Source organism: Calidris pugnax, unplaced genomic scaffold (genome assembly GCF_001431845.1).
Source record: "Calidris pugnax isolate Ruff unplaced genomic scaffold, ASM143184v1 scaffold91, whole genome shotgun sequence".
NCBI lineage: Eukaryota > Metazoa > Chordata > Aves > Charadriiformes > Scolopacidae > Calidris > Calidris pugnax.
Window position 1 is genome coordinate 1,686,228 of NW_015090898.1, and position 15,182 is coordinate 1,701,409.

At 45.9% G+C, this 15,182-nt stretch overlaps 1 protein-coding gene across 5 annotated transcripts in view; it reads left to right on the plus strand.

Annotated features, from left to right (window-relative positions):
* The window catches only part of KCND3 (potassium channel, voltage gated Shal related subfamily D, member 3), a 120,923-nt gene that overhangs the window by 98,841 nt on the left and 6,900 nt on the right, over positions 1–15,182 (plus strand). For 4 of the 5 annotated variants that reach the window (XR_001412788.1, XM_014948531.1, XM_014948530.1 and 1 more), the window contains exons 4-7: positions 3,504–3,605; positions 9,945–10,037; positions 12,649–12,705; positions 13,661–13,908. Coding sequence is in view for 4 of the 5 variants with exons in the window: in XM_014948531.1 (XP_014804017.1) it covers positions 3,504–3,605; positions 9,945–10,037; positions 12,649–12,705; positions 13,661–13,908 (500 nt within the window). In the remaining variant the exon portion in view is untranslated. The remainder of the gene's footprint in view (positions 1–3,503; positions 3,606–9,944; positions 10,038–12,648; positions 12,706–13,660; positions 13,909–15,182) is intronic. The other variant, XM_014948533.1, reaches the window with a different exon arrangement.

The window sequence follows — 15,182 nt, forward strand, 5'->3', positions numbered from 1 at the left end:
CCTTGGAGCTATTCAGAAGCCACCTGGACACAGTCCTGGGCCAGACTGCCCAGCTTGAGCCAAGCATTGGACCAGAAGAGCTCTGGAGTCCCTTCCAGCCTCAACCATTCTGTGAATGATAATGCTAACAACAGCCCCAGTCCAAAAAGGGAGCTGGAGCCGATGCAGGACCTGAACACGTAGTACCTGACACACGTGTGCTCCAGTCACCTCCTTGCTCAAGAACAGAAGATCTGGAAAGCTGAAGATGTCTGGCAAATACAAAATTACCTCATAGGTTGTAACTTATTAGTTTATTATACCACATAAATCAAGAGTGAACATTATCTCCATAAGAACTAGATGAAAATCATCAATAAGTAATAATTAGCTGTTTCCTGGGCCTGCCATCTGGTAAGCTTTTTTCCCAGCCAGCAACTCCTGCTCCTCGCACTTCTCCAAAGCAGCTAGAAGATGAAGACAGGCTAGTCTTTCTTCTTTGTCAGTCCCTTTGGGAAATCTAGGTACCCAGGACGCTAGCAACCACTTACATCATCCTCATCATCACACCTCAGCACCCCAACTCTACAGGGCTTCACCGGCCCCTGCTGATTCCAAGTCTCCAGTTTCTTAAAAAGCAGTAAGGAGGCAGAAGTTATTGCCTTCCATCCTACTCTCAGGAACACGTGGGCTCCAAGATAACCAAATTAATCATTCTAACCTGTAAGTGGCTGTCATTAGTATTATTATTTTCATCATATAAATTATCTTCCAGATTAGGTCATATGCATTTTGAGATCCCGTGGTTTCCTAGCAACTCCTCTCACCGCTCCACACGCAGACACAGTGTGCCGTTTGCTTTTCCTTTTTTAGACTCCCTGCACGGGGGTTATATTCAGTAACAGTGATCTCAGGCCTGGCCCTAATGACCTTTAGTCTGCCACAGTTGTGGGGCAAGATGCAGGAGATAGCAACCCCCCATCCCTCAGAAGGCATTTGCAGCAGAGGGCCAGAAAAACATGGTCCTCCACTTGTCGGTCTCCTGTCCCTCAGACCAGAAGCCCTGGGCTCTGCAGGATGAGCAGACGGATGAGCTTTCCAGATAATGCACATTTACACACAGACTTTCCCATAAAAATCACAAACTATGGTTTTAGAGTTGTTTCTAGTTCAATGCGGGGAAACTGTCTGGAGGGCCAAACCAATTTTAGCCACCAATTTTAATTAACTTCTCTAGCTGAGTTAATCAAGATATCTCCCAAATTTAATCACGATGAGGGCACGAAGTTAGGCGATGTGACTATCCTAGACAATCTTTTGTGTAAAGAGAATAGGATTAACTTCTGTCCTGCCCCACTGACATTTTTTAAAATAACAATGTCTTGTTCTAAACTACAAAAGCTATGGGGCTTAATTATTTAGCCAGCTAGTGGCCCTGTTTCAAAGGAAAAAGAGAACAGACCTCAGAAATGAGCCATCTCCAGTCCACGTGGAGTACAGCTATTAATATTTGATCCCCTGCTAGCCTGGAGGCAAAGGGAATAATGTTCATTACAAGAGCCTAAGACTGAATCCACTTTAGCGATTGACTGAACCAAAGATAAGGATGAAACCTCTCCTGCTGCAGGTGAGGAGATTAACTTGGGGGACTCTGGTAATTCCTTCAGCAAAGGAGCTGGTGTTTTGCCAGGCACAGAAAGAAGTGGAAGTCTCTTCTGTGGTTGCCATCAGAGCCTCACTGTAAAAGCCATCCCTGGATCCAATATCCAGTCCTGGTTACGGAAGTAAAGAACAGAGACACAAGGGCATGTACTTGCAAATAGAAGAAATAATTTAATGGAAATGTAATTAACAGGAACAGAGAGCTGATGCCACGTAACTGGGAGATGGAATAGCCTTCAATCCCTCACCCCCTGCTCTCTCCCCCGAACTCACATACAATAGCAGAAGTCTCTGCAGGGTTTGTCCCAGGTTACAGCCTCAGGGCAGTACAATTTGGGGCCCAGAGCAACACAGCAGTTTGGAAAAGTCATCAGAAAAACTGAAGATCCAGTTTCATTTTCCCGTTGTACCCTCAGTCTGCACCCTGAAATACAACTCGTGCCCCTCCACTGGGTGCCCAGAGGGTCCTGTGAGACCCCTCGACCCCTGAACAGAGCAAGTTCCATCAGAGATTTCTCTCTCATATACTGACCTGGAGCCTTAATGCCAAAATGGGACAATGAAATCTAGGTGAAGTATAGAAAAGAAAGTCAATTTTGGATGTCCTCATTTTGGGGTCTCAAAAGAAGACCTATTTTTCAGACTGGTCATAGTCTGTGTCACCCAATTAAAGCTGCAAACTAGTATCCTGTACGTGTCTCTGCTGGAAAAATTGTCTGCTTTAGCAGAAGCTCTTAAGGTTAAACAAATTTTTCAAATATTGAGGGCCAGAGTCACTCATGCATGTACAGTAATAGAGCTCCTGGAATTATTACACTCCCTGGACCCACTGCAGATATTTGCCTCTTGGCTTTACTCTTCCTACAGTGTATCCCCATTAGCACCTCTAATTAGAAAGGAAAATCACGAGTTCCATGTTATTTAAAAGATTATGCAGCATTTTAAACTACAGCACAATGTAATTATTTTTTAATAGCCACAGCTATTTCATGTATTTACTTTTAATGGTGTTTGAGTCATAAATGAACAGTAGAAAAGAAAAAGGCAAATCAGCACTTGACAGAGAAGTAGGCAACAATTGAAAGGAAAAACTGCAAAGCTACAAACTGTGTGATCAAAAAGGAAGGGAGCCCGATTAGTTTCTCTTGTTTGCTTTATTCTGAACTGCTTTTTTATCACCCAACTTGTCCCCCTGGAGGTCAAGAAGGTCAGGGATAAATAGAAGCGAGAAGAGTTGAACGTCTGTGTTGTTGCAGTGACTTCTGTCAGTTTGTCAAGAGATGCGTGTTTTAGACAGAGCCTTGTATTATCAGATACCAAAGTTAATAAACTGCCACTGCAGAGGACAGTCTGCTGTCACCGAGGGCCGGGTGTCTCTGCGTGAGCTGTGGTACAAGCAGAGCAAGTGACAACACAGATGTCGGAGCTGAAAGAGAGAGGATTAAACAACCAGGCATGTTAGGGAGAAAGTGAGCCTGGTCTGTGCAGAGCATCTGCACAGCTGGATCCCGCACAGCTGGATCGCTCACAGCCATCCCATGCAGGAGAACATCCAAGACAAACCTCTCTACTTGCTGTGCATCTCGCCCCAAAAATATCACTACTAACTTTTGAAAGGATAAATAAAATCTGCAGTACCCCACTTCTGATCTCTGGAAAGGGCCAATAACTCTCTGTAGCAGATTATGTGCTCAGACACACATACAGCTACTGGGGCCAGACCTGTGCTGGCTGCTCTCACCAGCATCTTCTCCCCTGCACGCTCCTCTATGTCACCCTGGGCTCTCAGGCAAAGTGAGGACCTGAAACTTGCTTCCTCCTTGGCATGCTGAGCTCTAACTGCAGCTTCTTTGCCTTCACAGAAAGCCAGGCTGGCGAGGATCCGAGTGGCCAAAACAGGCAGCTCCAACGCTTATCTTCACAGCAAGCGCAACGGCCTCCTGAACGAAGCCCTGGAGCTGACGGTGAGTGCAGAGACACCATCTCCTCCCACAGAGCCTGAGAAGCTTCCCTGGTCCCACTCCCCTCCCTGGGCTCCCTCCCCTCCTCTCCCCATTGCCACCTAATTGCTCATTATCCAGCATCACACGGGAAATGACATTATGCTATAATTACACTCATGTACTGTACGTGCCGTGGGGAGGGATAGTGGGAATCCAGCCACAAGATGGGGTGGGAGGAAAAAGGCTCTTTGGGCACCTCCTCAAGCTAGGAAAGGAATCACAGAATTGTCAGAGTTGGAAGGGACCTCTAGAGATCATTTGGTCCAACTCCCCTGCTAAGGCAGGAATGCCCAGAGCACACCACTCAGGAGGATCCAGGTGGGTCTTGAAGATCTCCAGAGAAGGGGACTCCACAACCTCCCTGGGCAGCCTGTTCCAGGGCTCCATCACCCTCACCATAAAAAAGTTTTTTCTCAAAAACTTTGAAGGATCTGGCCTTCCAGCAATGACCGGGTTCAACATTCCCTTAATGTTGATCAGCTGCACTGATTTACACCACCAGGGTCTGCCTGTACTATGAACATCCACTCTTTCAACACACAGTTACTTATTTTCAAGAGTCTCCCACTAATAGGGGATAGCTGGAGGTATTTAAAAGCTGGGCAGATGTGGTGCTGAGGGACATGGGTTCGTGGTGGACTTGGCAGTGCTGGGTTAATAGTTGGACTTGATGATGTTAAAGGTCTTTTCCAACCAAAACAATCCTATGATTCTATCTATTCATGCCCAGCAGGACAGGAGAATATTCCCTGGCTCCTGTTTCAGTTTAGTGGGGGGTTTATTTTTAAGAGAAAGGCCTCTGGAGGTTAACAGTAGCTATTCATGAGAAGAAAAGTTTTAAGTGCGTCAGGTTGCTCAGTAGAATCAGCGAAAACGTCAGGAGGTTATTACATTAAGCCTGATCAACACCAGAGCAGGTATTAGCACATTTCATGGATTTCATTTCAAATAAGTCAGCCTTTTGTGCACGTGGGGAGCAAAGAGCGAGATGAAGAACGCTTAATTGCACCACCCGAGCCACCAAGCGCTTGCTCATGCATCCTCACGTGGGGCATAATCCCTCAAATGACTACTATTTTCCCTGCCACACACCCTTGAATTTGTAAAAATCAAAGCTGACAAAGTGAAAGCTGCTCCCCAGGACCCGAGCCCACTCCTGCCCAGGGTCAGTGGGCACAGCAGAGGGGATTGTACAGCACCTGATTTCACACGTAGGAGGCTGCTCAGCACAGTCCGAGACAGAGGAACCTGCCCCTTTACAACTCCAATAGTTTTTAAACTGCCTAAAAAAGCACTTTGCACGAAGCACAGATTTGGGAGGTGGGATGCCCAGATCAGTTTCTGTTCTCCCCTCCAAAACAAGTTTGATCCATCTGACTACACATCGAATGTTGTCTCCTGCTCTGCCAGTGCCAGCGACACTCAGAAAATCTGTTTCTTGAACCATATGTTGCTGTTGAGCAGTTCAAGAAAAGTTTCTTTATCAAGAATATGAGACAGGGAAGACTGGTCACACCTGGTCCAGAGCCCTCTCCTCACAAAGGAACAGCTTGGGACTGGGGCAGCAGCTCAGCTGAGATTTTGATATTTCATCACCCAGGAACAAGCAGAAATCTGAATACAAATTTAAAACTTCTTTCTGAGCTTTATATTTCTAGTCCTTAATAATGCCAGAAGAGCTTAGCAGGGACACTCAGTTTGCACTTGATCTTCCAGCCTGTCATCTCAACAAGAATCTCCTCACTTCTCTTGTCAACCCAAACTCCCTGCCAAGACCACTTAGGGAAGAGCAGCTGACGCACCAGTGCTTAAGTCCAAAATGCAAGAGGTTGAGGGAAATATTTGGCTGAATGCGTTTATTTCGTGGCATTTGCCCAAAAATGAGTGGAAGAAGGGTCATTTTGTTGGCTACAAAACCACTGTAGTCACAGGAAGGAAAACAAAAACATTTCTAAAGAGGTTCTAGAGGATTTTTTTACCCATTAATAATTAATTTTAGATCTATAGTAGCACCTAGAGCAGGCATTCCCAAGCTTTTCTGGGTACAACTTGCATTCTGGTGGGCTTTATAGCTCTAAATGCTAACATGACCCTCCCTTCCCCACCACCCCAGCCCACAAGATCCAGAAATCCTATTTTGAAAACTATAGCTCTAAATGCAAACATGACCCTCCTCTCCCTGCCACCCCCACCCCACAAGATCCAGAAATCCTATTTTGAAAAGCACTGAACACTGTACATTTGGATTAATACTTGGAAATAACCCCACCTTAAGGAACTTCCTGTTGAAATAACCAAAGGCACAGGGCAGTAAGAATCACCATCCACCTGTGACATACGGGAGCATAATTTTCTAAACCAAGGAACTTGCCAAAGCCATGCCCGGCATCCGCACGCCCACCAGGAAATGATCTTTGCCCACCCGGGATCTCGCCTCATACCTGGCTCAGGAGCCAAGACATGTCTCACCACCCACAGCGGCATTAATTAATTACAGAACCACAGAGCATCCTTTGCTGTAGAGGTACACATGACCCTTCTAACTCCACGAGGCAAGATCTTATGTCCTTTCATTTTATGGCAGGAGAACAAACGATTCTTGAGAGTAAAAAACATGTGAATGACAGCAGGGTCTCACCAGCCAGATTTTTTTAAGCTGTATAAATAGGACGGAATATGACTTCTGTAGCTGCTATATTAGGGGCCAAAATATTACCTCCATACTGTGCATATCTGTCGGTCAAATTAGCATCAAACTGCTTCCCTGCTCAGGTACACATCCCAGTTTGATACCTTGCCCAGGACTCACGCTAACTTTAATGGACTTCACACTGGCCAGATTGCCACGGGGCTGGTTTGATACCCAGCAGTCATTCCAACTGCAATTACTCCACAGCCCTCACTAGATGTTATCACTTTCATCATTAGCAATCACGAAGCACCGTGATCAATGTATAATTGTTTTACAAGTGCCCAGCAGATTGCCCCCGAGCTCTGACACCTCCAGGGTTTATCCAAGGAAAACAACTGCCCCAAAAGCACCCCGGCTGCTGCTCCGCAGTCAAACTAATAAACTGGGAAATAAGGACTCTTCAAGATTCCGGAACATGTGCCAGAATGTCCCTTCATTAGCACCAGAATGAATATACTGACACCATCTTTCAAGGGAACAGCACGTCTTCAGCCTGTAGCCTTCTATCAAAGTAAAGAAAAAGCGAGGAAGAGGATTTATCCAAGGCAGCAGCAGGACGGAGTTCTGCTCCTCGCAGGAATACAGACTCTGCCGTCAGAAACATGTGGATTTGTGGCATTTTGCATTTGCCATCTAGACACAAAGTACTCAGACCGTTTCCTTCTCATTTAGAGAGATTTTTAGTGGGCTTTATGTCAGAAGTGCTCAAGGGATGGGGAGCTTCTTCCCATGGCAGCAGCCTACATATCCTCTTAGTGTTAATCTCCTTGTACAGCCAGCTGAAACTCCCTTTTAGCTAAAATGCTCAGAGGTGTAGATCCCAGGAAGAGTAAATTGTGGGGTCTTGGGCCTTTTCACAAGCAGAATCTGCTTAGCCATAGATAAGCATTACAGCCATTCTCATGGGAAGAGACAGTCTAACCACAAATCAGTTCATCTCAGTTCACCAGGGTCCAGTTCTACCTGCTGAACCACAAAGTAGAGGAGGTAGAAGTGGAAGTATTTTGGATTTCAGAACTGACACTACAGAGTGTTTCAGCCTCCCTCCAAGCAACCAGCAGCTCAGTGAAAGTCTTCCAAGAACAAGCTGAATGGTAGCTGGCATCAGATCCTTGCAAAACTGGCATCCCAGCTCAAAAAGCAAACCATCTCCTCTCCTCCCCCCTGCCTGCTTTTTCATTACAGCCAGACTCTCCTAATGAAGACACAGCCTTTGTTGTACCTACATTACTGCAGGCACACTGATGCAATCTCTATAGGTATACCTTCCTCAACAGTACTATCAAAATACCAAGCGTTTGCGTGATGCCAGCACTCCCACCCTCCTCGGGCAGCAGTTCCTGCAGTTCTCATCCTTAATTTGCATGCAAGGATGTTCTCAGTGGTTGCATACGCTTTGTTTCTGAAAACACTGAGCTGACTGATGAAGAAGCAAAAGAAGATAAGGTGTGAGCCACAGTCACTGATGCTACTCTCTGCTCTGGTCACTGGATGCGTTTCCATCAGCAGCAAGCCCGGCCTCAGGACAGAAGGCAGAGAGAAAGAGGAAGCTGTGCTGCCAAAATCTAACAATTCCCAGAGCAAAAGAAGCTCTGTCTTTGCTTTCAGATTCCATTTAGATCTCCTCTCAAGCAAACCCTCGTAAAAAGATATTGTTTGCAATATGTGCTCTTTCTCTCTCCTTTCCCAGTGTTTTAGTGCAGCATCAAACGCGCCTTAGGGCTCGCAAGGACCTCCAAGGGAAATATTCCCACTCAGACTTCAGCAGTCAGTCATCTCAGCAGGGTACAAACAGGACCTGCTCCATGTGCCCGCTCACCAGGAGGATTGTTAATAAGAAAAATGGAACTGACTTTTTTTTTTAAGGCCACTTCTAAAAATACTTCTGGGAATGCTCCGTCTTCCAGAACAACAGCAACAAAAGCATCCATAACCTGCCTAAGCCACAGTCCCATTGGAATCTATTAATTCTGGGTACAGTAAGTCAGCTCCCTCAGTCTACCCATTCAGCTATGGTGTGACAGAGCTACTCCTTCGCTTTAGGATCACAAGACCATCCTGGAAAAGGCATCCAGAGCACACATTTGCCATGAATCACCAGGACACACTGCTGTATTCATGAGCAATCCTTTAAGCACAGGAGAATTTCACCCCCTTGAGAGAAACAATTCTGCCAAGATGTTCTGCTGTGTCTCCCATCCCACCCATTTCCTCTTGAACAGTTAGATATTGTTGTTTCATATCTAAGTAGAGATTCAAGCCATGCACATCGATTTTTGACTTTAAGATTTGGGCATTACAGCAGACACCAGGCAGCCCTTGCTCGTGGAGCCCAGGGAAACATTTTACAACACCTAATTGCTGTTTGAACGCATGTGATTGTCTTTGAAGATACTACTCATCAAAAACACACACACAGATTAATGTGTCATGAAATCACAGTGAATTCCAAGATCAGGATCTGAAGAAGTAGTAGTAAGAGAGCATCCTTAACAACCCAGATCTTAAGTTTGCCACCACAGAACAGAGAAAATGAGAAAAATAATCCTGGCTCTCAAATAGCACAGAAACTCTAAATAACAACAATTGCTTCTTTTCCTTCCGTTTCCAAGGCGTATCTGAACATCAGATCACAGGATAAGTGACACATCAATTCACTGCTACAACACAGAAATAAAAAAACCACAGTATCCTGGATTTCTACCCCCCCAGTTGACTAAATTGGCCTATTGCATCAATGAACGCTTCATGCCAAGCCTTCTGGAGGAGCTAAATGTTACAAACATGCTGAACTCAAGCTCCAAACATCTTATCCATTTCTACTGCAAGCAGATCAAACCCCTCAGCTTAACAAAAAGCACAGAGATTGATCTGAGATCTGTAGCTCATCCCAACCACTAATGACACTGCAGTCTAAGCCTTCTCATCCCCAAATCACGACACGCACACGTACCTGCTGGAGAAGCCAAGAGCCCAGCAGAAGTGCCCCAACTTCTTTCCAAGGCAGAATCCTTAAGCAGCCACACCACAAACAACTCACCCCCTCACCCTTGCTTTTGTCTCTTAACGAGGGACCACTCCCTTTAACAGTTTTTCACCCTAAATACTCTCAGCTGTGCCCAATCCCTTCCCAGCTGGCACAGGCTGCCTGCCTGACTCTGAGCACACCCTACTCTCTGAATTAGCTCAGCAATTTGTTAGCCACATCTCAGCAGTTTGGATACACGGGGGAAATTGGGGAAAGCTGGTCCCTAATTGTACAGATGTTGCTGTAGTCAAGTACCTGGATTCTCAGATCTTTGGAACAGGCTTGGTTTGTTCTGGTTTTGTGTTAAGTGATACACAGAGGGTTTCTGGCCAGTTTGCAGGGCACCTGGCCACTGGGTTACTGGACCATAAATCCCAGTAAGCCATCCTACAGAGTGAAAGCCACAATCCGTAAGGAACTAATGAAGATGGGACCTTCCTTCTCCCAGGGAGCTGCTGCCCCAGTGACATTGTTATCTTTATCCCTGTGAAAGCTAATGCTGGTAGGTCTGTTTGTTTTCATGGTTTTACACCTGGTTTGGGTTTTGGTTCTTTCCCCTCCCCTTTTTCTGGTTATTCAGGGATCCACTGAGGATGAACAGCATCTGACTAAAGGCACCTCCTTAATTGAAAGCCAACATCACCACCTGCTGCACTGCCTGGAAAAAACAACCGTAAGTAGCAACACAATCCTTTTCCACCCCTTTTCCATCCTCCCAGGGCTTTGCCTGGCCCAAGCTGCCCGTGGAAAGTGTGCTCTGAACTGGGTCCCAGTTAGACCTGGAAACTCTGCCAGAGGGGGCTGGCACTCCAGCTCCCAAGAATATTCTGCAATGGGATAAATGCACTTTATTTTACAGTCTTCGTTAAAAAAAAAAATGTAATTACTGTGCAAAGGAATAAAGATGTGATTATCTGCTACTCCACAGTCATCTCCACCAGCACAAAGTCAGGAGCAGGTTGCTCAGTTGAAGTTCACCTGAATGCAGAGAACTTTTCAGCATGGGTTTAGTGAACATTGTTTTCTTCAGTGCTTCTGAAAGAGACCTAAACTGTATTTGTCTTACGCTGTCAGTCACACATCATATGTACTTGTCACTTGTGCTAATTAGTAAGAAAGGATAGTTCTGCTAACTCCACTGCCAACAGGCTAGAAAAATAAAATTTTTAGCTCTTTATATGCCAGAGAGCAGCTGAGCTCTCTTAATGGGTTTAAAGGCCAGACGTTTCTTTTCTCGCTTCAGTTCTGGTTACAAGAACAGAAATTTATCTCAAAGCCACTCAGGCAGAGTCTGTAGCAATGACTTTTCTGTTCGTCTCATGCAAGGTGTTGGGGTGAGAATTTTATTTTTCATTCTGAAGTGATTCTGTATGCAGAACGCTCTTGGAACATTTCAGATATTTATTTGATACATATGTTTTACTTCCAGGTATATAAAAAATGTTCTGCAGTAAAGGAACACATTATCTATACCATGATTCATTCTAGAAAGAATGAAGAGAGGTTAACACTTGAAATATTCATGCCTTTCTCTATCCGCATCCATCATCAAATATACTTTTGATTTCTGACTTGCAAGAGCTTTCTTTTAGATAAATCACCTTCACTTCCATAGTTTGGCTTATGCTGGAATAACACCATTTAGGCTTCAGCGATACACTGGAAGAAGATGACTGTGAATTCCAGGGACCTGCTGAGTGCAGCCGGTTCCTCCCAATGAGCTCTAAAGGTCACCGCTCCAGGGACAGTGAACTGATTCTTCCTGTATCAATGACTATGGAGTTCATTTTATAAGACTCATCTGGCCTTTATTTTTAGCAGTTTTTAGATGTTACATAACAAGCAGATATTTCACAACCTGACTCTTCAGTTTATTGCTTTATGCTTAAAAGCTTCACTACTACCACCCGTATTTCTCAAAAAAAACCCTTTCATTTGGAAACATTTAACAAATTGGCTGAAGCAAACAGAAGCTGACAGCCCTCCCTCCAGGGTCTGCCCTCGTAAGGCCCTGACTTTGTAAAGGCTTCTGGAGCTTCTGACCCCTGTGCGGGGTGGGGGGACATCCCTGGGGGCTGCCTGAGTTGCCCCCTGACTAACGAGCGGATCCAGTGACCAGCCAAATTACATCTTGCATTGAGGCTATCAGCCCCCTGGCAAAACAGGACTGCTCCAGCACACAGCACTACAACACAGGGAGTCTCAGGGGCTGAAAACATTTTTTTCCAGCAAAGAATGGCAATAACAGTGATACTTTGAACTTTTATTAAAACCTAGAGAGAGAATCTGCACAATATTTGTGTCCACCCCCATGTTTTTCAGGCAGTCATTACCATGATGTTGCAGCAAATCACGCAGCAAGTTTGAATTCTGGTCTGAAATTATCAATCAAAATAGTTCAATCAGCTTGTGTGGAAATTCTTTAGTTCACAGAATCCACTGAAATACTACACAACAGTTCTCCTCCCCCAAAAAATTAAATTGTAGTAAAATAATTTTGTAAATACTGAAGAGTCATTTTGTGACCAAGTTGCAGGAATGGAATGAGGAATGTACCATGGTTACAAACTTGTTTCAATGGGCAACTCACCTTTCCTTAAACTAGCCAGGAAGATTCTAAAAGTACATTATTTATTGTCCTGCTATCTGTGGTGTCGCTAGCACACAGCCTCACGATCCGCTGGCTGCCAATGGCTCACAAATCTGGTGTGTCAGATGACAAAGTGACCATAAAGTACTTCTGGCTGCCATAACACACGTTGCTTTGTCATATTAACACGACAAATGGAGTTTGTTCAAACAAAAGGAGTGGGTTTTGACTCCTTCCAACTCCCAGATTGAGGATGGACATTCACGCAATGTTTTCTCCAAAAGCTGAGCGTATCGAATCTGATCCTTCAACCCAAACCTTTCCGTTGTGTTTCCAGACCATGGTCAAACCCCACATCCATTGGTGGCCCAATGGCAACGCGATTCCAATCCCTTCCTTGTGAATCAGCAGCTGGGATTTTGCTTTCCTTTGCCTCTCAAAAGTTCAAACTAATGAAGTTGTCACCGGTTTTGTTCTGTTTCCAAGAACATAACACTGAAAAGCTCAAGCGAGAGAAGGAAGGAACAAAGGGGGTCTGATCCAGGCAAGGTTTGGTGCAGAGAAGGTCTGGTTGCCCATTCAAACTTGAGCCTGGAATGCTGAGGCGATAGAGGCAATGCTGGGACTAAACTGCTGAGTGCTGGAATGGACAATCAATTGTGTTTTTATCTTTTGTTGGCATGTTGTCCCATAGGGATTGTCCTATCTTGTGGATGATCCCCTGTTATCTGTACGAACTTCCACCATCAAGGTATTTCCTTTTAAATTCAATCTGTTTTCTCTATGGTCTCTGTGATGTGTCTGGAGAGTGTTTGGTTCCTTTCTCGTTCCTGGTCTTGTCTTTGGGAGTTTGTGCACGTGGCTCCTTTTGGCAATCCGTGCTCTTGTCTCCTGTCAGAGCTGTCAATTGTTCCGATGAAAACCGATGGCTGCCTTCTCCATGGCTGTTTTTGCTTCCCATCCTTCCTGGTGCTGACAGGGACTGGATAAAGTATGTTTACTAGAACCACTTGGCTGTTGATATGTGCACATTAGAGTTCTTTCTTTCAGGATTTCTTGTTCCTTAGCACAAAAACTCTTTAGAGATTCAGCTTTCTGAATTTCCTTCCCCTGTATGCTTCCTCCTTACCTGCCATGTTTATTTCCCCACAGCTAATAGCCCCCAGTGAGCTGTAGGTCTGCTTTGTGCCCAACAGCCAAAACAAGCAACATCCTGCAATTAAGCTGTATATCAAGATGGTCACCCAAATCCAATACAACCCTGTCCACAGGGACAATGAAAAAGGAGCCTAAATCTCCTCTGGGTTTCATAACCATGTGGCATTGCAGACTTTATGAAGCCACTTCTGGAAAAACAGATACAAAACCAAAAGGAAATTGAAATATATGCACCATCTCAGCGACCCAAGCAAGACAGCACCAAGGGACTATTGTGCTTTGGTCGCTGCAGCAGCTTCCCTTCTTCCCCTCCTGCTGCAGCAGAGCAAAACCTTCTCTTGGCTGCAGCAAGTGGAAGGGCAGCATCATCTCTTTGAAAGATCTGCCCAGTGCAAGTATTTTCAGGCACAGAGGCAGAGAACATCCTACACAGACAGGGCTGACCCGTCCCACCAGCCTAGCCAGAGGCACCCTTGAAAACAAACCGCTGTTGGGCCAAAGCTGGTGGTGTCACCAGAGGGTAACGACACTATCCTTGTCCCCACCAGAACCACGAGTTCATAGACGAGCAGCTGTTTGAGCAGAACTGCATGGAGAGCTCGATGCAAAACTATCCTTCTTCTCGGAGCCCTTCCTTGTCCAGCCACCACGGCCTGACCACCTCCTGCTGTTCTCGCCGTAACAAGAAGACCACTCACCTTCCCAACTCCAGCGTGCCGGCCACTCGGCTCCGGAGCATGCAGGAGCTCAGCACCATCCACATCCAGTGCAGCGAGCAGCCCTCGCTCACTACAAGGTACAGTAAGTAGGTTCCTGCTGCTAAATCCTGCATGCAAGTCCCTGAAATGCATTATCCAACGGATCGTTCTCACAGGGCTCTTCTCCAGCCAAGGAGAGGGGACCAGCGCTGGGGGCATCTGTGTTGTCACAACCCAAGGGAAGCAGCTCCTGGCCTTGCTGGGAACAACCAGGTCAAAGCTGGACTCTTCTGGCCAGACAGGACACTGGAGAATGAATTCCTGGTGGAACCTGCCTGTGGAACACTAAGCACACGGGCAGGAGCCAACAGTCCCCAGCCGTGAGCCACTCACCAAAGCTGGCCCAGGACCACAGCCCACCTCCCAGACAGCCCAGTACTTCCAAGCCTTTACTGGGAGCGGGCAAAGAGCATGGCAAATCAGTGTCTGGCTGTGAGAGAGCTGTACACACCAACATGGTCCACCAGGGACACCCCCTTTGCTGTTTTCCATCGTCCAAAAGTCTAAACCACAGCCGTGAGCACCTCTGGGAAACAGACCAGGAGGGATTTCAGGCTGGTGTCTCAGTAGCTCTCACACAAAAAGCCATTAGTGACACAGGTGAAGAAATGCCTCGACAGAAAATTTTGCAGCTTTCATTTTATATATAACTCACTGAAAATGTAATTTCTTCACCTTATCTTTCTTGCAAATATTAAATTACTTTTGAAATCTCCCTCAGCCCATTAAGCCTGTTGTGCACAGGGCTGTTTGTGAATTTACCATCCTCCTCCTCCTCCCCACTCTGATCAAAGGGATGGAGAAACTGAATCAAAGTGGCCTCTGGGGCAGCCAGTGACTGCGCTGTGCCAGGTGAATCAGAGGGCATTGCAGAGAGTGAATTATCAATGAATAACCACAAAACAAGTCCCTGGCTCATGCAATTTCAAGATGACAACAGCTTAAACCAGCACCTAAACCAGTAAATCAGGGGAACGTCAGCTCCTCTGCCTATTTCAGAGGGTGCTGAATCAGGTGCCAGTGATATTTTAAATGTCAACACTGGCTGTTATTTCACTCGCTTACCAAACTGTGTGAGAATAGAGAGAGAAAAAAAGACTTTAAGTTGTTTTTCATGCGGAATGCAACTAACTGGGTGTACTGGTTACCAGTGGCAGAATCACCCAGGCCCTAAGGCTGCCCCACTCTCAGCCAGGGAGCAGAAAGGGCTCTGGTGTGTTTTTGGGATGCTCAAGCCATCGGGAACCATCCTCCTGGTGAGTCACCCCAAGAGAGCAGCTTCCCTGCTGGGAGCCAGAGGTTTGGGGAGGAC